The 24,861-nt window shown below is 39.1% G+C and overlaps 2 protein-coding genes across 2 annotated transcripts; both read left to right on the top strand.

Moving 5' to 3' along the window:
* The first annotated feature begins 14,889 nt into the window (after positions 1-14,889).
* Positions 14,890-16,014, top strand: LOC113125206 (ATP-sensitive inward rectifier potassium channel 1-like). The gene has a single exon (XM_026298535.1). The coding sequence runs from the start codon at positions 14,890-14,892 to the stop codon at positions 16,012-16,014; it is 1,125 nt and encodes a 374-aa protein (XP_026154320.1).
* Positions 16,015-20,352: 4,338 nt separating this feature from the next.
* On the top strand, positions 20,353-22,465 carry LOC113125192 (ATP-sensitive inward rectifier potassium channel 1-like). The gene is made up of 2 exons (XM_026298522.1): positions 20,353-20,452; positions 21,334-22,465. The coding sequence occupies exon 2, from the start codon at positions 21,350-21,352 to the stop codon at positions 22,463-22,465; it is 1,116 nt and encodes a 371-aa protein (XP_026154307.1). The 5' UTR covers positions 20,353-20,452; positions 21,334-21,349.
* The last annotated feature ends 2,396 nt before the right edge of the window (positions 22,466-24,861 follow it).

The following is a 24,861-nucleotide window of genomic DNA, read 5'->3' as shown; positions in this document are numbered from 1 at the left end:
CCATTACTTGAAACCCTAACTGAAAGTTAAACAGATAACATCACATGGGAGATGACCTAGTGTCCGTTGTTGGCTAATTTGCCTGTACAATGAAGCAGGCTCAGCTGGAGTGTTTTTAGCAGCATTATTTTCCCAAAGTGCAAGCTCATCATTGCCAGCATCGCCAGTTGCTTTGGCTACATGCGCCCACATGCACGCAAACACATGCACACAGACACGCTGCTCACAAACTGCACCACCATGGCCTTATCGTCTTTCATATCAGAGGCAGTGATTTCTTTATTAATCAGCTGGAGATAGAGAAATATATTGCTCCACTGTCACTGACAATCCAGTTTCCCCATGTCTATTACATTTAATCTATTATAAGATGAGTGTATATTATCTTTGTGTTTGTTTTTAGCTCCACTAGAGTGACTTGATGAAGTGCTGACGGTATACAATGTGTGTGAAGTGATGTTAAGGATTTCTCTGCTCTGCTCTGCTGTATGATGAAACAGGTATTTTTAAACATCTGGTATATGAGGGCCAAAGTGACAGGAAGTGACAGCAGTTGAAAAGGAACGCTTTGAATGTCTCCTGAATTATGTGGGACTTAATAACAGCCACTGCTATAGTTATAGAAGGGAGTGGGGATGTGTCAGGGGTACCTCTGTTAATGCCCTTATTTTAGCAGCAGTCTAACACCTTTGAAGCTCCATAAGAAGCGGTTAACATATAGAGCCCTTAGGTGTTATCTGAAACTGGGATACACATACCTGTAAACAGTGCAAGCAAAAGAACATGGGTAAATTACTTTTGCCACTGGTTTCTGACATTACCAACATCTGACATTTCTCTTTCATCTGTCTTTGATGTTCTCTATTTGATCGCTAACAAGCGAGGAGAGGGAATGCAAAGGCGAGCATGGAGAAGTGAGAGGACCATGTCACAAATCAGACCCACACAGGAATGTAGTGTTGACATTGATAGACCAAAGCAAAGGGCAGAGTGACGTGACAAGCATCTGATCAGGGAGAAGACAGACAGACAGACAGCAGAAGCAGGGGACACACACAGAAAGCTTCCGAAAACCTTTCTGAATACATTCAAGGGGTTGCAAGGTGTGACTCATTTTAGGTTCTCTCATGAATTAAACATGACTCCCTGGAGATTTGTGAACTCCTGACCTGCGTGTATTTTCAGAGAGGTTGTGATTGTGGCGTCTGTTCGCAGCAGTACGCTCAGCAAGCCCAAACGAGAGGTGTTCGAACATGGATAGCAGCTGAGGTGTTTTATCTTGGCGCTTTAAGAGGGTAACAAGCATTTATCTTGTTACTGGGAAAATGACAGGATGCTTAAGCTGAATTGTGTTTGTGTCCTGATAACAAGAGCACTCATGTGCTGTGCTTAAAACTATGGTACTACTAAACCAAGAAACTTACTTCCTAAGGGATATCTTCAGTACATATATTTCTCTTATTTGCTGACATTGCACACTATAAACAATAATCTGTACAGAGCACAGCAAAACGTGGCATTTTCCCCCCCATCTAACCTGTGGCAAGCTCTATAATTTTTCCAGAGAACCTGAAATATAGTGATATAATTTTGTACGTTTCAGAACTTGTATGGCCAGCTGTGTCTGCAGTCCTGAGTGGTAAAACTAACCTGGAGCTGAGCCAAAGTAGGATTTATACCACTGATCACTGCACTAATTAAACCCCCTGCAATACATTCATTACCTAGATTATAATTCTCACATGATTAACTCAATTGTAAAACTGTTAAATTCTGTAAATTCCCTTTATTTCCCATTATATGGACGTAATCAAGTTAGCTTTCCTAATCTGGGGAAACACAATTTCCACTTGAAATTTGCACAGAAATGCTGGTTTGCAGATGCTGAGAATGCTGCTCGCTGATGTTGGGTGCAATGTGTGTATTTCCATATTGTTAATGTTTCAGGTTAATAAAAAAAAAACAAAAAAAAAAAAACCTTTTTTTTAATCCATGTAATATGTTTTTCAATAACTCTAACAGTCCTTTTTCAGATTGTAACCTCCCTGCTCAGCATGACAAGGTTACAAATGGTAATAAAATCTTGCCAACTCAACAGTATCCCTTAGTTTACAATACAAATCTGAGTATTAGTGGGCACTCATCCATAGATTTTGAGGTCTTAGCTTTCAGTTTTCTGTCTGTTCATCAAATACAGTGCTGACATCAGAGAGACGGGGAAAAAAAGGCAAAAAGAGGTTAAAAGAGAAAGACGTGCAAAAAGGATAGCAAACGGTTGCAGCAGAGTTCAGCTGTTAAAACAGCAACTGTATTTACTGAATCAGTGCAGGAGATAGATAGCTACACTCGTAGCTTGCTCCGGCTTATGTAGGCTTTATATTCCTTGGATAGTGTAGCACTTGCACTTTCCTTGTTTCTCTCCTTCAGTCTTCCCCTTGAGTGAAAGCAAAGAGTCATGGTTACTGGACCTGTTGTGATTGTGTTCCAGGCTAAGATTGGCCTATAAACTAACATGGCTTCATCCCTATCTCTGCTCACTTATGACACTTTGAGGTCAGGTGGGTCAAATGACTAAAAACGTCCCCAGCTAGTTTGGCCCTAGGCCCAGCAAACACACGAGCAAACTGTCACGCACACCCACACACGCGCCTGAAGTTCAAGCCATCCCTTCCTTCCATTTTCCATTATGCCCTATAGTGAACTGAGTGTATCTAGATGTGTCCTCTTCATGGGTGACCTTCTTTTGAGTGACACTGCTGCACTGAGATGTTTGACTTGCACTTGAGCCTCAATTTGCCTAATGATAGGTCCAACTCTGCTCCAACTCAGCATACACAGTCTTTTCTGCTGTCCTCCATTCAATCTTTGATTTGCAGTACACTTTACACATATCCTTGAAAGGGAAATAAAAAAAACTACAGTTGTATAAATCATGAATACCTATTGCGTTTTTGCGTTTCTCTACATGATTCAGTAAGACATATATATATATATATATATATATATATATATATATATATATATATATATATATATATATATATATATATATATATATATATATATATATATATATATATATTTTTAAAAAAAAAAAACGATTTTTCAATGCTGCTGAAGTGGACGTGAACAGGATTTAAACCTAGCAACTGCTGAAGCCAAGTAACACCCTCTTCAACTACAATGTCCTGGGACGTGAGAGATGATGCAGTGGAGAGAGATATAAAATGTGAGGTTGGTCATGCTCCCCAACACCTTCTTCTCCTTATCAGGCATTTCTGTCAGCCTCTTGCTGCAATTTATGGCATTAGATCTTAGATTTCTTAGAGTTGAGTGTTATAATTTGTGCTCAACAATAAATACAGTATAACTTCACAGCACAACTAAACAGTTAATTAATTATAAATCATATCTGTTATATACAAATTCTCCACATTCAAAAACCTGATTGTCTTATACTGCATGTGCTTGATTATAATTATTGCTTCAACTCACTGTACAGATCATGAGGAGGTGTGGTGTGGTGGGGGGAACCATGAGCAGAGTGGGGTAGGGCTGCAGAGCCAGGCGGTGCATCGTGAATGCTAGAGGAGCCAAAGGTCAAATGGTCTTGATTGGAATTCCTGACATGTTTTACTGTGTCCCCGTGCTTGTCCCTTTGAGAAGCCTCCTTCTCTATAGTCAGCACATACCAAGTCTGAATAAAATGAGATTATGATTCCTCAGATGCATATTAAAAATGGCACAGCAGCTGAGCAACACAACCTCTGTTCAGTGTATTTTCTGACAAGGTGTCCTTTAGTGACAAGCTTAAAGCTCTGTTACTGACAGCAGGTGACATTTTATGAATCAGTCTTAGTTTTGTACATGTGAAGTAAGTGGGTGTAAGAAAGTAAGAAAAAACCTTTCAAACAAACAGTATTTCAGTAAAATAAATAGAGACAAAACAGCAAAATTTTAAAAAAATCCATGCAGTCACGTTGAGCGTGCAGTGTTTAATGAGCTATAAATGTGCTATATAGGGATATGCTTCCCTCTAAATGCTTATGTAAATTTAAAAAAAAAAATCTCTCCAAATGTAAAGTACACCTGAGTGTATTTGTTTCCAACATTTTAGTGATACTGCAGTGATTACCATGTATTGAATGGCCTCTATTTGCATTGTATGAGAATGTGTATGTGTACTTGGACCATATGACTCAGTGAGGACTGTACCTTTAGTTGAACTGCCTGTGTGACTGTGCACCAGTGTATGAGCATTTGTTATACTGGCTAACTAGTGGCTGTGGTTGAGGTGTTTATAAATCATATAAGAAACATAATATCTTAATGTGTGTGCAATGTGTACACAGGAATCCTGTAACGTAATAAACATGCAGTCTCATCTGGTTTAAAGTGGCCTGACCTGATTTCTTATCAGCCAGACACAAGGCATTAACACATTTCTACCATCATCTGCCATGCATAACAAAGGAGTCCTCATGAATAGTATGAGAGAGCCATCCTCCTTTTATTACAATAATTCCAGATAAAGACAGGTTTATCCACCTGGGCCAAGCCAGGAGCATAAGATGGTGTAAAATGTCCATTTCATTTGACATAACCCGACCCTGACAGGTACGAACGTGAGTCATTATAAAGATCCTTGAAAGCCAGTTAACCTGGACATGGTATGTATACTGAAATGCAGAGTTGCCAATTACACTGAATAGGCTTACTGTTAATCAGGTGATTTTGCTACATAAATGTGGATTTCCTCTAGATTATGAGATGTACTCACTGAGGGGCACTAAGATTAAGGTGACCTGACAAGACTAACCGTTTTTTTTTTGTTTTTGTTTTTGTTTTTTTTTTGGTGAATAATTTCATTGATATTCAAGGCAACTCCATGAAAGATCCAGCAAACTGTATTTTGTGCCCTTATGTCTTATCTATTGCCCATGACTATGGATGTATGCATTGGCTTTTCCATTTCTGTTGGTTTGTATGTGCTGGATGTACAGAGAACAGAGATGATCCTTGAAACAGCAATTTCTTTGCCTGACAGAAGTTGAAGGTTTGTTGCATATACAGCTTGAAGCAGCTCCATGCACTGTATCAACGTTTCTATGTGACAGGACATAGGAGAAATACATGCCCTGTGAAGTTGCTGCCAAATCAATGAATGGACAGTACCATAAAGCTGGTGTGTAATCGTTGTAGGTGACACTTTAAAACAGTAGACACAGGGGCTTTAATTTGCACTGGTTACATTTTAAGAGGACATAAAGTGTAAGAATGTGTATGCTGCTCATCTGTGTATATTTCTAGAGACTGAATTGATTTCATATACAGCTCACAATGTGCAAGACAAAGTCTGCAAACAGGAGCTCAAGGAGTATTTAAGCATGACAACTAATTCAGTAGTGCTCCATAAATAGGGCATCTGCATGTAGATCTATTAACAGCCCCACAAAGAATATGGGTTTTGTATGTGGTACTTCGACATCCACACACATTTTTTTTACAGAGCACTGAATATAAAAAAAAAAGAAAAAAATATTCACACTTGGCTAAGCTCTTGACACAGATATGCTGCTGCATTATTACAGAATGTCAATCTTTGTCCACATTCCCCTACAGACACATGATTTTGACTAAATCAGTTAAAACTGTTAATTATATGGGTCTCCTTAGATCCTGCTGAGCAGTACATCCTACTCTTTGCCCTCTTGTCCACTTATTAGTGAGGTCTGGACATAATAGCTGAATGGGAGATGAGAAGTCCACATTGTTGAGTTGTAGCTGCACTGATTAATAAAGTCAAAAAGCTGTCCATCAAAAATCATGACAACCATTTGAACTTTCCTCCACACCCTTGAAATCACAGTTTAACCAGCTGTGAGCAGGTCATGGTAGATTACAGTGATAAAAGTACTTTGTGGAATAAGTGTGGCATATATGTGGTTTTTGTTGCAAAGCTACTATTTAGGAAGTCACAGCGTCAATGTCAGGCTGAGCGTTTCCATCCCTGTTGCTCCAAAGGGCTTTAGTTTAGAATGTACCGTATGCAGACCTGACTTGCACTAAATATTCTTCCATGTTGTGCTGGATAACAAATATTTTTAAAAAACCAATGATTGTGTCTTGACATTCCCCGATGAGACAATGTCAGGAGTCAATTAGGAAGGGCAGGAAGTGTGTTTGACTAATGCAGCTGCTAAGATCATCACATTGTCATGAAAGTTTTACATCCACAACTCTTGAGAATGTGTCCTGCAGGGTGCACTGAACTGTAGGTACAAAAGAGGAGAAAATAGTGTTGTACATAAGACATTAAAGCAAGCGGCCCTAATCTCAGCCTGAAGTGGGAGTTTCAAGGGAATCAACAGCAATCATTTTTATCCACTGCTTTTGGTGCAGTCTACAATATTCACGAAAACTGTACCAACAGTTACTACATTGTGTTTATCATATGTATAAACATGTGGCTGTGTGTTGATGGTACAAGATTCTCTCCTCTGCACACACAGGCGGTTGAAGTAGCACAGAGAGATGCACATTTACTCCAGATTCGCTCCTGCTGCTGCACTTTTAAAACTCCTGCATTGCACTGAGAGAACTACAGCGCAGCACAACTAGACACAAACAGCAGAATGTTCAGTGGCTTTTCTCTGCTTGCGTCAGAGAAATCTGTTCCCTCTCTGATTACCTTGTCCCTGCCATGAAGGCAAAGGAGATGCATGGTGATGATTTACAGTATATGTCTCTGCAGTGATATAAGATGTGCTGATGGAGGGTGATTCAGTCACTTTTCCTGTCAGCACTTTCCTTTTCCTGCTCTTTTGCTCTTGAAGTGTCTTGCAGTCTCTCACATCTTCTCTTGCTGTCTGTCCTTGCCTGTCTTGCTATCTGGCTCTTATAGTTTTTATGTCTTCAAGTGATGCGCTGTTTTTATTAGACAAACCATCCCAGACGGGATTTGTAGCTGTGCAGCGAAACACTTAATGCAATCACAGCATGCAGTTCCATCCACAGACAAATTGAGAAGGGGCTTAGACATTGAGCCACATCGTACCATGCATCAGCGGCATTAAAACCTGCCCTCTCCCCATCCTCTCCCTCTCTTCTTCTGCTTTTTTTTTTCCCCCCATCAGCGGCACAGAAGGCTTACCTTCAGGTCTCTGCAGAAGTAGCTGGCAGGCTCCCTTCGAGGCATTTCACAGCTGCTCTTCTCCCCAGGACTGCGCACTCCTTTGCAGGCTTTGTTCAGTCAACAACAGCCCTCTTGCCTCTCTCCTGCCACCCAGCTCCTTCTGCTCTTCACCGCTCTCTGCCTACTCCTGTGTGAGAGGGGGGTCTATCTCTGCATGTGTGTGTTAGGGAAAGAGAGAGAGCGAGCGAGAGAAAGTGGTGGAGAGAAGAGATGGATAGGATGTAAATATGCGTGTGCTCGCTCTAGAATGCTCGTCTTGTCTCACACACTGCGATTGGATCTCTCTCTGAGGATTCGTCATTTGTAATATTGTGCGTGTTTATGCCTTTTTACACAGAGCATCAGCCTGTGTGCCCATACATGTACCTCATTCAGCGGGAAATAGAAAAGTCCTAGTACAGTTGTACGAAATGTGCATGTGTGTGTATGTGTGTTGGAGGTGTAGACTGATGGAGTGATGGTGAACATGAGTGCAAGCAGACAAAAAACAAAGATTAAGAAAAAGTAGTAGCAGAAGTCATCTGAAAGTGGCAAAAAAGTGCAAGAGAAGGTTGAGAACAGAAATGACGGTGGGGGTGTAAGTAAACAACTAAAACAGTCATAAATGTGTCATAAAAGAAAACAGTCATAAAACAGATAAATGTGGGAAAAGGGGAAATTTTGATCCTCAATTTCTCCTGGATAGTCTGAACTGAAAGTGAATTGACTTGCTGCAATGATAATTTAACCAACCATGATGATGGGGCAGTGTACTCGTTAGGCAGGGTTTGAATGTAAAATGCATGTCAGTGGGCTCATCTGTTCTCCATATTTTTGCTTCTCTTCAATAGCTGCCATAGGGGAGCAGGTGATCTGTGCCCATGAAAGGACGTACAGTACAGGGTGAGACGGACAAATCGATGTTTAACATTGAGATGTTACTAGGGATAGAAAAAAATGAATGTGACTGGGCGTAACGGAGAGGGAGATACGAGAAAGAGAGAGAAAAAGATAGGGAGATGATAAGTGAAGGGGGAAGCTATCACCAAAAAGGCACTTCATGTACTTCCTGCACTTCCTGCATTGGATTTGGGAAAAGATTTACTACTCTGCAGCCCCCACTTTGTCCCTGCACGTACCCCTCCGCCCCTGCTGAGTTGCAGGGACACAGTGGTGATATAGCTGAGAGATACTGCTTCTTTTCCCAGTCTCAATCATCTGGGGAGTCAGTGACAGGGACTGAGGAACATCAAGGAGTGAGGCTGCAGTAATAAGAATCTTGGGATTTGGCTGAGGGTTACGAGTTCTGGGTCACGTTTGCACTTGCTCCCGAGGTAGAGACACTAATCTAAAGTGTTTGTGATCATATTTGTAAAAATTCATGTCCGTCAGCAATAGCACTACATGGACTCAGCTGTAGATCTGCTCTTGTGGCTCCCAGTGGTTCAGATGTGGGGCGAATGTATGTGACTATGTATGTATTGATCAAAGACAAGCCCCTTCAGTGTTTATCCTGTAGAGAAATTCATTCACTTGGCTGTAGCATTTCACATTAGTCACACATTAAACTTTCTTGGCTCATTCATTATTATAAATGCTTGGAGGGAATTTGTGTATACTGTAGAACAATTTGCATTATGTTAAAGGTGCACCTCATAAGCTTTTCACTGGACATTTAAAAGATGATCTTAAACTGATTTAATAGATGATCAGGTAACAATCTATATTCTCATGAAAAATGCTTTGGTGGAAACCAGAAATTCTGACTTGTCCACAGTAGCCAACAGTCAATAACTTTTTCATTACTTTTTGCGAGGTCATAACTGCAGGAGAGAGAAATTAATTCTTCCTGGGATGGAGCAAGGAGGCGAGGAGTGCCATTTTTCCTAATCCTTTCTCTATTGTTCCTTTTCCATTCAGCAAACCCTCCACCCCCATCCTCACTCACCCATTCCCTTTAAGTCTGGGCTCTAGTCGTCATCACTTTCTCTCACCTCCTTCATTAGCTCTGATTGATCCTCTAGGTAGAAGTTATGACAAGATGATAAACTGTATTATTCCTAGTGGACAATAGGAGAAATGAAAATCAGAGGTTGAGATGTTTCATTAAAAAAACTGCTCAAATATGTCACAGTAGTGTTTTCAGTACTGAATCGTTTATTGTTAATTATAGTTAATTGTTTTGCACATCTTTTTGGAATTAATGACTTAAAATAGCATCTGTGGTGTTCCTGGTCAGAAGTGGCTGTAATTGTATCAAGAAAGGACATAGAGCCGGAATATTTTCACATGAAAACTTAATCAAAGTACTTCAATAAATTCTGAATATTACACAGCAACACTGACAGTAAGTGCAACTACACTTTCCTCAGCAGGTTTGTCTGTGTACGCCTGCATGTTCCAGGCATGGCTGGTCCTGGCATCACATTTGAACACGTATTGTCCAGGTTTACTTGCCATGTTTTGTTTGAATGGACAGAGACTTTTGAAAGGTACCAGGCGTCCATCCACCATAATGTCCAGACTGGGACTGTTGATGTGCAGCAGGTGTTCCACCCACCGGTCCCAAAACTCTCAAATTCGAGCAAGATGGTGGCCAAGAAGGATGTGTGTGATGTCTGTAGTGACATGGTGGCTTGAAAAAATGACAACCCAACTCTGCCTGCCATAAAGTAGATCTGGATTCATTTTTGGATCTGCAATACCATACAGAATAACAAACCCTTGCTGTCACATCTACCCACTATACATTCAGTTCTCTCTGAAAATCCAGCTCCCCTCCAAACTTGTCATATTTAGGACTATTTTTTCAAATAGCTCTCTCAGAAACAGTTCAAAACAGGATCTCATGTCAATGTGGGATGTGGCATTGCTTGTTGACCCTGGGGTCTTCGTGATTCTTAGTTGACTTTCTTTCTTTCCTCCCCGATGCCCTGGACAAATTTGAATTCTGAGAGTAGAAGGTTACAGGCTCAGCAGGGACCTCCTCTTCATCAGTTGATTGTTCCCTATAAGTTGCCTCATGTTCTGAATCATATTCACACTTCGTACACTTCTTCTAGAGCGTTTTCACTGTCAGTTTTATTCTATCCTCTCTCCTACTCATCAGTGTCATGATCGAAGATCTGATCAGGAGCCTCGCACTGTGTTCGTCATAATGGTGAAACAGAATGACATGTAGGCAATGTCTCATCGAAGCATTGTCGTATATGCCAGAGCAATATATTCTGTATGATTTAAACAATATGACAATATAACTATAATCGCTGGAAGGGGGTGAGGTGCTCTTAAATGTTTCATTGCCTAGAGCTGGTCACACTTGATGGTAAACACTATAGGGGGAAATGGTCAAAGTGTAGTTTTTGTGTTCATTTGAGCTGTGTGGAGATTTTCACGAAAACTTATACCAGTCAGATAAACTACATTTCCCAGACAGGATATTTGTAACGTGTATCATTTTTGTCTGTAACACAACAGCAGAATTCATAGAGTGCATAGAGCCTGGCAATAAAATCTAAAATGTTGAACTGTTCAGTCTGTGTGCTCACATTTCATAAGATCATATGCAGTGATCATGCAACACTTTCTGAAATAACATTTTTCATCAGTAACCAATATAGGTTTTTCTACGGCTGATGTTGATTTTTAGAAATCAAGGCAGCCGGTGGCAGATTTTTAAGTGATGCAGATTTTTTTTTTTTTTTTTTTTTTTTGGCCAATACGTTGGGCAGATTTTCTTTTACTGGTTATTTGCATTTCTGTCTAAACATCAGTGCTGATTCTAGAATCAGACCTTTAGGGGTGCTCATCTCCTAAGCAGAATGTGACATTTATACAGTGTTTTATGCCCAGTGCTCTTTCTGCCGACTCCATCCAGCTCTCTCTCCTTCCCTCCCTCTCTGTCCTTCCCTCTCCCTCTTTGGGGTGTCAACCAAATAGCAAACTTAACATTTAGTCACACAATGTATTATCTAATAATAGGTATGAATTGATCCATATTATTATATATCGTTATATTAATTGAAAATTTGGTTGCTCTGTGCAGTGTGGTCAGGTAATGTCTTTTTGACCTTACTTTTTAACCTGGCTGTTTTCTGTCCATCCAAAAACAGATTTCCTATTGGTGGGGATTTGCCTAGTCCTTAACTGGTCTGCATAAATGCTCTGTAAATATCTCTTCTTGTGTAATCAATCAGCAAATGATGTGGTAATTGGCCATGTTTGTGTGTTGATGCACGGAAGTTAGCCATGTAGGGCTACGTCACCTCTGTGTTTAATGTCAACATGCTTTTTTTTTTTGTGTAGTTGCAATGATTTATAATAATGCACCTTATCACTATTATGTCTCCACTTACAGAAGCTAATGAAGGGCATCGGTTAGCTCATTGCCTGGCAAGTGCAAGTGAGCTAACGTTAATAACAACCATTACTGTCCAATTATTATAAAAATGGCAAACATCTGACTGTTCGGCTAATTGATCGATTGACCAATTGATCAGTCAACCTCTATTCATCATCCTGAATAGCTTGAGGCTTAATAAAGCTTATTTTATCTTGTTTGACAGTGATGTTGTAACACTTGAATATTACTGTATGACACAAATCATCTGGGCTGCATTGTTTCATATAGTTTCGATTTACAACCGAATAATCACGGTTGATACAGGCATTTGTGGACTTGACAATACTGTTGTTTGAGAGTATGTAAGATAAATGGTTTGTCATGTTGGGATTATGTGTTCTGTTGGTATTTTCTATTTGCTGAACAGATTGTGATTGATCCTGGTCTTGACACCACTGCACAGCCCAGAAATAGTGCCACTCTGTGGAGGAAAATGGTATCACAGACTTATTTATAGAAGACATTTAGCTTATTCAATAAATCTTTTGTACTTTTGAAATAGAATTAAACTCTTGTACAGTGACATATGAGACCTTTTCTTTGCAGTTGTGTAAGATGTTTAATGCAGATTGTTGTTGCTTATTGTTCAGTCTGGTGGTCACGCAGTCTGAAACAGGTTTAAGATGCATTTCTCTCTTTCGGTAAGAGCTGTATGTAAGAGATCGGCATCTCAGACTTAAAACTGTTGCGTGAAATCATCTCTTCCAAAATATACAGCTTATTCCAAGTCTTATGGGAAATCTTGTGCATTTCTTTGTGCCCTGTTCTTTAAAGAACAAATGAATATCAGTTATGTTGTTTAATTAGGTACTGAATATATTTTGCTTTGACAAAAAGTAAAAGGAATTTTTCCTCAATTTCATTGAGGAATGTTGAAAAGATATTTACTCCAAAGTAGAGGTAATTACTTTGTGTGACTCTAAATTGCTCAAGGAAGGCATGAAGAAGTACTTTAGGGAAATGTTCCCAAACCACAAAGATACGAAACCTCATAAGCAATTTCAACACAAAATCAATGTCCATGTCGATTTGACTCTTTCAGCTCATTGCCCACTCTCATACTACAGTCTGTACTTCTATATTTCAGTCCATGTCTATCAAAGTCAAAAAGCTTTGATATCTGTACTTTAGAGCAACCTGCTCCATTAATGGTTATGTCTGTCTACAGGTAGCTTCTGTCATGTTAAGTTCTTATTCACAGGCAAAGTCTTGTACCTTCTGAGCATCGCTGCAGGCAGGATTCAGAAGCTTCTCGTATCTTTCAGCTCCAAAGTATTCATGTAAAAGTGTTGTGTTTTTGTACTAAAAATTTTAAACTAGAAAGAAATATGCTACAACTATAAGTCCAGAGCAACACCTGGGCTCTGGTACATGGGAGCAGAAATAAACAGTGTGAACAGTAGAAACAATAATAATAATTCAATGTGAATGAAAAAAGGAATGTATGAACACAAGTGTTTATTTTTTCAATCTAATAAAAAAAAATGTCCTCATGAAAGAAAAGAGTAACCCTACCTTTGCTGTAGTGGACTGAAAATGTGAAACATTAAGGTTAGCTTGTTGTATGTGTTTGTGTGTGTGTGCGTGCAAGAAAGCCTGTTATTGCAGTATTACTCACATTGTATAGACCAAAACCTGTTTACACACCCACATTTTGGGGACTTGGTGTTGCTTGTGGGGGCTAGAAAACAAACTGTGTGGGGGTGGTGGGGTACTTTCTGTGGGTGTAAATGTCAACTGAATGATTGCAGCATACCAAGTCAAGACAGTATAAATGCAGACAGGTACAGCCATAAGAGGAGAAGACACCTGAACTGTCTCCATCTTTCTTGTGAACAAGAAAGGCACACAGAGAAGAGAGGCTTAAGCTGTAAATTTCCATTCATCAACCACTTGACTTGCATCAACTTTCACTTCTTATCACTGAGGTAAGTTTGAATGAAAAAAGTTAAAATGTTTTGTGTTAAAATTGTACAGGAACCTTGGTGCTAGTTTGTGCCTCAGTAACAGAAAAAATTAGAGATCAATTTTTGTTATCTGTAAGCTCAAAATACTGGTAAATCTTCTGTTATATTACAGCCACAAAGCACTTTCATAATGCAAATAATGAAAGTAAAATTATAAAATAAAAATACTTACAGCATTGTAATACTTTAACATATTTTTCAGGCTATAAATCGCATCCTTGTTGAACAGAAAAAAACATAAGTCGCATTTCTAACTATACTAATTATAGTCTAAATTAGCCTTTGATGAACATAGGCAAGGTATAAGAACAAGCAGAACTGCATTCTGAAACTCATTCATCCACATCAAGTTACGTTAAACAGCTGCGCCAACGTCAAGGTGGGGGCGGGGGGAATGAAACAGCGTGCCCACGTCCACTCTTGAGTTTTCTGAATGCAGACACTCCAAACTTTGTTTCAGCTGCAGACTTGACCTGCAGCCTGAAATCTGCAGTATAGCTCTTTCTTTTGGTTGCCATTTTCACTTGTTACACTAAGAGTTCAGTGTGAAGACGTTTTTACTTTTTTGGCGGTACAATATTATTTTGAATTGAGTCAATAGTGCCAAGAGTGCCATCTAATACTAGTGAGTACTCAACAAAGTTACTGTAAATATGAACATATAAGTTTCTTTGATGTATAAGAGTAATAAAAGAAGTGTAACTTATAGTCTGGTAAATACAGTAGCTATTTAGGTAGGAACAAGTAGTTCAAATAAAAGTAATATGAATCCTAATGGGAGTTAATACATTTGGTAGAATGACAGAAAAACACAGTAAACTCCAGTAAACTGTATTAATCTAAATCAAGTAGGGAAAGAACACTCTTAAAGCATCCGAAACACTTTTATTGTGATAGAGCGAGCGGCGTTCATTGCAGCAAACAACTCTGTACAGACAGTGATGGTGCTTACAAGGATGGAAAATGTTAGTCGATTTATTTATTGCCTTGATAGTAATGCACTCATGTACAACTGCGTAGCTCTTTGAGAGTTCTTCACACTTTCCATATGTAAAAGTAGTATGTAAATAAGCTACACAGTGTGATCATAAAATTTCTGACTAGATGTGAGTTCTGAGTAGGTAAGATACAAACTCGAAGAACTAGAGCAGGTTCTCACACAAACTCATTATGACGTTAGTTTTCTCTTTTATTAAAAAACACAAATTATTTAACAGCTTTAACATCTCTTTTTCTGAGTCATTGCTCACTTTCTATAAATGCTAAATATTGTCATATATGCATGATGGTATATTTTAAATTTCTACAATTCTTGTTTATTGTCTTATAGGGTGTACACTTGTACAATGTTTGAATCCTATAAGAGAAGTCTCCAAGATTATCTGGTGGGGCAAAAAAAGCGCAGGACTAGACTTGTAACCAAAGATGGTCGCTGCAACATTGAATATGGAAATATCAAGTACAGGAAAAAGTACTTGTCTGACTTCTGGACCACCCTTGTGGAGAGCAGGTGGCGCTATGTTATTCTCCTCTTCATCGCCACTCACACCCTGAGTTGGTTTTTTTTTGCTGTGATGTTCTACTGGGTTGCCTACGTTAATGGAGACCTCTATTGGCAAAATCCCTCACCAACCCACGTTCCATGTTCGGTCAATGTTTTTGGGCTCACTTCATCGTATCTATTAGCCATGGAAACCCAGACAGGTACTGGGTATGGTATTAGGGCCCCCAACCCTTTCTGCCCAGGTGCTGTGACCATTGAAATCATCCAGGTAGTCATAGCAGTCTTTCTCAATGCCTTCATGGCTGCAATCATCTTGGCCAAAATCTCTTTACCTAAATACAGGGCAAAGACCATCACGTTCAGTGAAATGGCTGTCATCAGCCCCAGAAATGATTCCCTTTGCTTGTCAATCAGAGTGGCCAACATGCGCAAGACCCTGATGATAGGAAGCCAGATCTATGGCAAGCTGGTGAAAACAACAAGCACACCAGATGGGGAAACGATCATTCTGAATCAGGTGAACATTGATTTCATGGTGGATGATGGAAAGGACAACCTTTTCTTCATATGTCCTCTGACACTCTACCACATCATCGACAAGAACAGCCCTTTTTTTGAGATGGCAGTGGACACCCTCAACAACCAAGATTTTGAGCTAGTAGTCTTTCTAGATGGCACAACAGAATCCACCAGCTCATCCCTTCAAGTGCGAACCTCTTATATTCCTCAGGAGATCATGTGGGGCTATGACTTTCTGCCTATAATTTCCAAAAGCAAGGAGGGCAAATACAAAGTAGATTTCTCCAACTTCGCCAAGGTTGTTCCTGTGCCCTGTGACCATTGTAGCTATTGTTTCCACAACATCAGTGGTCATCATCATCATCGTCGTCAGTCCAGAAATGCGTATGACAACCAGGGCTTTGAGGAAATAGATATGAGTGGTGTGTCAACTATTACCAAGATGTGAGATGGTGTGCAGTAAATTCTGCTTGTTCAATTTAGAAGCATAGGTCTGCTAGAATGCTAGATGTCTTCATTAATGTTCATGAGTTGAGTGAACTCTCAACAGTCCATTCATTAAACTAATCATGTAAGTCAAAATACGTCAAGTTAGAACAACTTGTGATTAAAACTTCTCATCACTTAGTGTTGATAAAGGCATTCTACATTAAATTAACTTGAAAGTACCTAAATATACACAATTACAGCCAAAACTAGAAGACCTATATGGTGTGTGGGACTGGTAGGGACTTGTATGTCCCTCTGACAAAGTCCTCCAGACTCTAAAAGCCAAACGTGCTGGAGGCAGGTTGAGTTACCTGAAGGCAGACAGAAGATTATGCAGCATTTAAATATGAAGTAAAGACCTACTTATTTGCTATTCTTTGTCTCAAATAGAGATAAGAGAGCCATGCTTGGGTGAGGTCAATAACTAATGGCATGTAAAACCACAGCTGTCACTCTCTGTTGACCATAAACCTGTTTTCAACAAGGAGATCAGATCATGCCAGATGGTACACTTCAGTAAGAGAAATTCTCAAACAATTTTTCATTTTGTGTTATTGCTGTAAATAAAGGCAAGTGATTCTAGTTTAGCCCAGGCTTTGTAAGGATACCAAGTATGGAGAGGCAGGAAGAACAAAGCAAATGAATTATTATGTTCAGTTCAGCAAACCCTGTATCCTCATTCTCCCATTCCATTTCCCTTTGGCTCCAATCCGTATCACGTTCCCTCACCTTGTTCCAGACTTCCTTAGCTCTGATTAATTCTCATCAAACCTTATGACAAGGCAATGGACTGTATTGTTACTAGGACTGCACCTAATGGTTATTGTTTTTAATTGATTACTTTGATTGATTTTTTTTTTTTTTTTAATTTTTATTTATTTATTTGTTAATTAAGCAATTCATATATCCATTTTCTGTTCGTCTGTTTTGTTTAACACTCAATGTAACAACGAATTTACCCAAAATAAAATTTAAAAGCTTGTCATTTATATTTCAATATTTTATTCAATTATCGTCTTTAAAACACATAAATAATGAATACTGCGGTATTTCGCAACGAAAATTGCCCATTCTTAAATGGTCTGTGTTTTATGGTCTGATTTTATAGGTTCTTTTTTATAAGCGATAAGAAAATGAAAAATTAAGAGCAGATTGTACATTTATTTAGAGGTTGAGTCATGGCAAATGCCTTCCAGGGAGGACACAGTTGGTGAATTCGAGGGGTCACATGAGTCTACCATTAGATCCTAACAACTCTCACCTGTGCTAACTATCTGTTTACCTAACGAGCCTATTCAGACTAGGTGTGTTGTCCTAACGACTCTTACCCCATTTACATAGCTCACCTAACGAGACTCTTTGGACTAGGGGTGGAGTGAAACCAACCTGAAAAATAAATTGGAGGTTCCGTAACAGCTTTCCCTCAGACCGATGAAGCTATTTGGATGAGTAGTGAAACATTTTGACCTAAAAACTAGAAGTCCAGTTGCCATGACTCAACCTCTTCACCTGGATGATTGAGAATATTCACACAGATTGTACCTTGACTAATTTTCTGGTAACTTTCTTGAGAAGCATGTATGACAAGTTTGAAGAAATCACTCGACTCTAATATGATGAGCTACTTTAAATGTAAAAAAATTAATGCTGTTTTTATACTTCTAAATCCACCCCCTCTGTTTAGTAAATTTGGATATTTTTGCTCATTTCATTGCTAGTAAATCATATGGGATAATACATCTGCAGTAATATTACTCGATCCATATTTTAATGAATTTAAGATGAACGTTTTGAACCATAGCCTCTGGTTATGGATTTACATACTTTTTTCCTACTGGGAAATCGCAGGAGCCTGTACCTGAACCCGGCTACCCACTCGCTGCCGTCGGTAATCCATTCGCTATGTAACTGACTCGGCTGGTAACTGCCAGTACTGCCATTCACATTCCTCCCTTGGCAACTGAGACAGATAGTCACTGGCATCTCTAGGGTCACCACTAGTCCAATTTGTCCAACTCCTGAGCATAATGTTACTTTTTTATGCTTATGCAGTTAAATATGCAACCGATTAATGCAAATAAAACTACTTGAATTTTTTCATGGTATGCTACTTTACATTTATACTTCACTACACTTCATTGGGGGGTATTGTACTTTGTAGCCCATTAAATATTTTTGATGGCTAGTTTTTTGTGTGTTAAGGAAGTTTTTGAGCACTTTTTCCATCATGCAGGGCGTGATGCTTAGCATGTAATAACGATTAAATGCTGCCAATCTCTCAGCCCCAAAGTTGATTGACAGAAACAAATACAGAAAATAGGTTGTATGAGTTCTCTGAGAGAAATCGTCTTTCTACTGTTAGAGATTTCCTCATCAAACGCACTTAACTGCTGATCTGTCAAACATGCATTTTCTAATCAGTGAGGACCTGCAGTGAAAGTGTTGTGTTTTGTACTTACCAGCTTAGCGTGCAAATGTAAACGTGGGCATCATCGACAGGGTGAGCCAGTGGTTGCAGCAGTGAATAATAATAGCTCTCACTAATGTACATCCTGATTTCTAATACAGTACAGTATCTTGCTCCTGTGATACATCCTGTGTATTTATACATTAGTTCACTATAAAGTGCCTCCAGAATGCTATTAGTTGTCCAATAAAATTGTCTATTAGACCAAAAAGTACACTTGTAAATCCGTTCTGTTTAATTCTGATTTATTTCATGTGACTCAGTTGTTTTCTTTTTAGTCATTATTACTTAGTGGCAGCATTTGTCTTAAATCATATTGCTGTCATTCAAATGTAACATCCAGAGCTCATAAAGTTGCTAAACAATCCCAATAATCAGAGCAGCTGGCAACTTGCCAGTTTTGTCTGATATAAAAGGGATAAAATGGAGAGCATTGTTTAAAAAAAATCAACAACAAACAAATCACTTCTTTAATAATAATAATAAAAAAAAACATAGCTTGTATTTTCTTGTAAAACCAAAGGTTTTAAAATGAAAACCAGGCAAGACTCACCTTGTTTTGTGTCAACAGTAATGTAGTGTGGCTGTCAATAGAATACAAACTCTGCCGCATGCAATACTAAAGTCTTTTCTATCACTCTAGTCAAGAACAATAGAGTTGAAAAATGACTGAGCACAATTTACAAGTTTTCTCCCCACAGAATTTAAAACATGAACTGATTCTGTTTCTGGTGGATCCAGAGAGCTGTCTGTTTGAATGTAGGGCATTTTCTTTTTTATTGTGCAGACGTGCCTTACTCCCTCACCTGTTTATCTTCTGTTGTGCCCATATTTCGTCAGCATCACTTTGTAGTTGTCTTGAAGAAGCCTTTTTGCTTGGAGTAAAATGGCTGCAGCCCACTGTGCTGAGTTATGAAATGCAGATGTTTCATTGGTAGTGTAAACACTGCGCCAGGAATGTGTTGAGCTTGTTATTACTAGTGATAATTTACACAGAAGTGGAGGAATATGTTAGTCATATTCTTTCATATCAAAAACAAAGATTCTAGTGACAACATGATAACATTTTAATAGTATGTGAAATAATGTTGTACGTGTTGCATTTTCCTATCAGCATCTTAGACATTCACTTACCTAATACTGGCACTTTGAAATTTCCCAAAAGTGTGTGTGTGTGCGCGCGCGCGTGTGTGTGTGTGTGTGTATATACACCTGTCTGTCTACAGTAAATAATCCATCACACGTTCGTCACTGAGATGTAGAGAACCGGAACCAAACACAGATAGTAAATGCAGGTTTTACATTTACATTGTTAACATTTACCTGGTTAAATTAAAAGAGGGCTTAAATACAAATACCAAAAACAGAAACAGGTATACAACTATAAATGTCTGTGTGTGTGTGTGTGCATGTGAGCACACCTCATATTACATTATTATTGAGGGGAACAAAACATGTTTAGACACTCATATTTTGGGGACTTGGTCTTTTTTTGTGGGGACCACATGCTGGCTATTACTGTGAGGTGTTGAATTTTAGGGTGATGGCTTGGTTTGAGGGTAGGTTAGGGTAAGGTTTAGGGTTAGGCATGTAGTGGTTATGGTCAAGGTTATGGTAAGTCTCTAGGAAATTAAATGACAATCAAGGTAAAGTCTTCATGAGGAATGAAAACAAAAGTGTGTGTGTGTGTGTATATATAGATGTGTGTATGTGTGGGGGCGGAGGGGTACTTCTTGTTTCTGTGGGCGTCAACTGGACAATTCCAGTACCCTGTGGCAAGACAGTATAAATACAGGTGCAGGTACAGGAGGAGGACACACCTCGACTGTCTCCATCTTTCTTGTGAACAAGAAAGACAGAAGACAAGGTCAAGCTGGGAATTGCCATTCGCCAACCACTTGACTTACCACTTTGACTTCATATCATTGAGGTAAGTTTGGATAAAAAAAGTCAATCTTTGTGTTAAAATTCAGACTGTTTGTACATTATGTACATCTGTATATTGTACATGGTGAATATGATAAAAAATAACACCGGGCTGATATATATCAGCTTGTTTGTGTCTTTGTAAAAAAGAAAGTAATTATAGATTTTTTATAATTATAATTTATAATTATTTGTTTTTTTTTTTTATCTAAATCCAGTAAGGAAAGAACATTTATCAAGTTTTTAAGCAGAAACACTTTTATTTTAGCAACACATTCATTACAGCAAACACATCTCAGTATAACTAATCCTGGGCTTTACAGGGACTATTTGTGCAGAAGTCACGAGTTATTTATTTTATTTATTTATTTTACGGACACAGTAAGGCACATTTAGAGCTGTGTAGTTCTTTGACCGTTTGTTCACACACTCCATTTGTAAAACTAGTTGTTTTCAAATGCAGAGAGATATAGTTTGTGTCACATGTTACACATATAAGTTTGCAAATACATTAAACTGTCTGACCATTAGATTATAATCCAAATGGATAGTTTGCATGATTTGGTAAGAACAGAGGCCATACATATTTGTAAACCTTTGCACTGCCAACACTGCAAGCTACCGTCAATCAAGAACAAGAGCTACGACAATGTAAAATCAAACATTTTTACAGCTGGTCTTCTAGCTAAGTCTGCCCAAATTATTTCACTGCAAGTTTTTGCTTCATTGAAACACATTTGCTAATTATCCTTGTGTTCAGATAGTTACATACGACATTTGTCTTGGTTTCATTGATTCCTTCCTTTTTTTAAGTGCTAAATATTCCCATATATACATTATGGTATATGTTAACTGTACTTATTTTCCCCTTTGATTGTCTTACAGGTTGTACACTTGTGCTATGTTTGGATCCTTGAAGAAAAGTATCCAGGAGTGTCTGGAGGGGCAAAGAAAGCAAAGGACCAGACTTGTAACTAAAGATGGCCGATGTAACATTGAATATGGAAACATCAAGTACACAAAAAGCTTCCTGTCTGACTTCTGGACCACCCTTGTGGAGAGCAGGTGGCGTTATGTTATTCTTCTCTTCATCGCCTCTCACACCCTGAGTTGGTTTCTTTTTGCCCTATTGTGGTACTGGGTTGCCTATGTTAATGGAGACCTGTATTGGCAAGACCCACCAAAAGACCACGTTCCATGTGTGATCAGCGTCTTTGGGCTTACTACAGCCTTTCAATTATCCATTGAAACCCAGTCTACTACTGGGTATGGTGTGAGGGCTCCCAACCCTTTCTGCCCAGGTGCTGTGACCATTGAAATCATCCAGATTCTCTTAGGAATCATTCTCAACTCCTTCATGGCTGGAATCATCCTGGCCAAAATCTCTTTACCTAAATACAGGGCAAAGACCATCACGTTCAGTGAAATGGCTGTCATCAGCCCCAGAAATGATTCCCTTTGCTTGTCAATCAGAGTGGCCAACCTGCGCAAGACCCTGATGATAGGAAGCCACATCTATGGCAAGCTGGTGAAAACAAGCAGCACACCAGATGGGGATACGGCCATTATTAACCAGATGAACATTGATTTCATGGTGGATGCTGGGAAGGACAACCTCTTCTTCATATGTCCTCTGACACTCTACCACATCATCGACAAGAACAGCCCTTTGTTTGAGATGGCAGTGGACACCCTCAACAACCAAGATTTTGAGCTAGTAGTCTTCCTAGACGGCACAGCAGAATCCACCAGCTCATCCCTTCAAGTGCGAACCTCCTATATTCCTCAGGAGATCATGTGGGGCTATGACTTCCTGCCTATAATTTCCAGAAGTAAGGCGGGCAAATACAAAGTAGATTTCTCCAACTTCGCCAAGGTTGTTCCTGTGCCTTGTGCACACTGTGCCTATTGTTTCCACAACATCAGTGGTCATCATCATCACTCCAGGGATGGATGTGACAACCAGGGCTTTGAGGAGATAGATATGAGTGGTGTGTCAACTATTACAAAGATGTGAGATGGTGTGCAGTGAATTCTGCTTGTTCAATTTAGAAACATATCTCTGGTAGCATGCTAGTTGTTTTTAAAACTTTTAAAAATGTTTTAAATGATTTGACTGGAGTGAACTCTCAGTAGTCTATCTATTAAAATAATCATGTCAGTTAAATACCTCAATTTAGAACAACTTAGTGGATAGCACTTTTACAGTAGTGTTGATATACTTGAACGTACTTAAATATACACAATTACACAGAGTGAAAACCAAAACACCTGTATGGTGTGTGTGTGTGTGTGTGTGTGTGTGTGTGTGTGTGTGTGTGTGTGTGTGTGTGTGTGTGTGTGTGTGTGTGTGTGTGTGTGGAGACACTGCACATTAGAAACTAGGACTGGTAGGGACTTCGTCTCAGTGACAAAGTCCTCCAGGCTCTAAAAGCCAAACGTGCTGGAGGCAGGTTGGGTTACCTAAAGGCAGACAGAAGATTATGTAGCATTGCTATTCTTTTGTCTTAAATAGAGATAAGAGAGCCATGCTTGGGTGAGGTCGTTAACTAATGGCATGTAAAACCACAGCTGTCACTCTCTGTTGACCATAAACCTGTTTTCAACAAGGAGGTCAGATCATGCCAGATGGTACACTTCAGTAAGAGAAATTCTCAAACAATTCTACATTTTGTGTTCTTGCTGTAAATAAAGGCAAGTGATTCTAGTTTAGCCCAGGCTTTGTAAGGATACCAAGTATGGAGAGGCAGGAAGAACAAAGCAAGTTTATTATCCTGTATCAAAAGCTTGCATTTCCTTGAAAAAGTGGTTTTTGGGGTCATATTATTGTCATAAGTGAGAAAATATGAAGTGGTTGTTGGGTAAGTCATGTTACTGCAGGCTGATGTACATAGAGACACTTGGACATGAACCATTACATTTAACTACTGATTATTATTATTATTATTTATTAATGATTTGAGGTAATAGACTTAGGGACCTTCTTTTCAAACAGTGTGTGATGTAATTCATGGCTGTATGGAGCTGTAGTCTGAATATTCTGTTAGTCTTTTTATGTTTGACCTCAGGTGAAAAACACGAGGAATAAAGGCTATTTTGTGCATGGAAAAAATGTCTGTTGTCATATTATGTTATTATTATCTAACTGGTTTGGAACATCATACAAGGGCTGTGATCAAAAAGGGCAAAGAAACATAATGACTGGTACCATCTCCTGTCGCAGCTTTTCATCTGTAAACAAAGAGAAGTTGTGACAGCAAACAGGGATACAGACACATCAGACTGAGATGAAAGTTGTTGCTTACTGACCATTATTTCGGCTGCTATCCCTGAACATGAAACCATATCTCTCCGTTTGGCAAAATAACACCACATACTGTATGCTAGCATGAAGCTTTGACAGGTTTTGTTGGGGCAGACCTTCCACTAGAGCTTCTCTAATGAACTCCATATGCATACAGTCTTTCTGTATGTGTGTGTCTGCACCCAGTGATGCTACTGTAACAAATGACATCATAATAGGCAGTAGGGTGAAGGTTTATCAGTATCGCTGACAAATATGATCATCACTAGAATATTTGAATTAAAAAGTCCACAGTTTTCCCCTGAAGTCTGTTCAGTGTATCTCTGTGATTCTACATGGACTTTACAAGGCAGTAGCTGTCACTTAACACAGACAGTATCCACACACACCTGCTGTTTAAATAACAACTCTGAGTAACCAGATTACACAGACTATTCAAGCTTTATACGTATTATTTTGAGGTATATTTCCATTACCACCCCCTTTTCTGCAATCTCTCTGTTTACAGAAAAATAAAAATGACTTGGGTGATGTATACCTTAAGTCAAAAAGGTGTTAAACACTGGGATTTCCATTGTGTATCCTTAAATAACATAAGTGAGTGGGAGACTTTAAATAAACACTTCCCCCTATTTATCATTGAGCTAATGGAGCGTTAATCGAAGAGAGTCTCCGTGTCTGAACCCTCCCAAACCAACCCACACAGCATATTTATTTAATTTATGCTACTTTAGCACCAATCTGCTCTAAAATCTTTGCGACAGAGGCTTTCTTTTTTGCAGTTTGGTGGAAACTGTCAGATTTGGTGATAAAGGTCAGTTTGCTTGTAACTTCTGCTTTCTCAGCATTATTCATCTGCAGATTTCTCAAGAGTGCAAATAATAGCCCCAATCCAAGCCTCTTTCAAATCAACCAGCTCATCCTTTCTCTCCCTTTTCCACTGCTTACAGTGCTTTCTGTGTCTTCTCTTCTTCTAGGGAGCAGTGGTACTGCAGTTTGGCTTCTGCAGCTGAATCTTCGGTTATACCCCTGACAGGCTTGACTTGGTGAACAGTGAGCCACCAGAGACTTCAACTTCTGGTTCGTCACAGTCGATTCTTTGTTAGAGG

Source organism: Mastacembelus armatus, chromosome 13, assembly GCF_900324485.2.
Source record: "Mastacembelus armatus chromosome 13, fMasArm1.2, whole genome shotgun sequence".
Classification (NCBI taxonomy): domain Eukaryota; kingdom Metazoa; phylum Chordata; class Actinopteri; order Synbranchiformes; family Mastacembelidae; genus Mastacembelus; species Mastacembelus armatus.
The sequence above is the reverse complement of the archived record's forward strand: the minus strand, read 5'-3'. Positions and strand labels throughout refer to the sequence as shown.

Coding starts and splice junctions, on each gene's coding strand:
- LOC113125206 (XM_026298535.1), top strand. CDS start 14,890: ATGTTTGAATCCTATAAGAGAAGTCTCCAAGATTATCTGGTGGGGCAA.
- LOC113125192 (XM_026298522.1), top strand. CDS start 21,350: ATGTTTGGATCCTTGAAGAAAAGTATCCAGGAGTGTCTGGAGGGGCAA.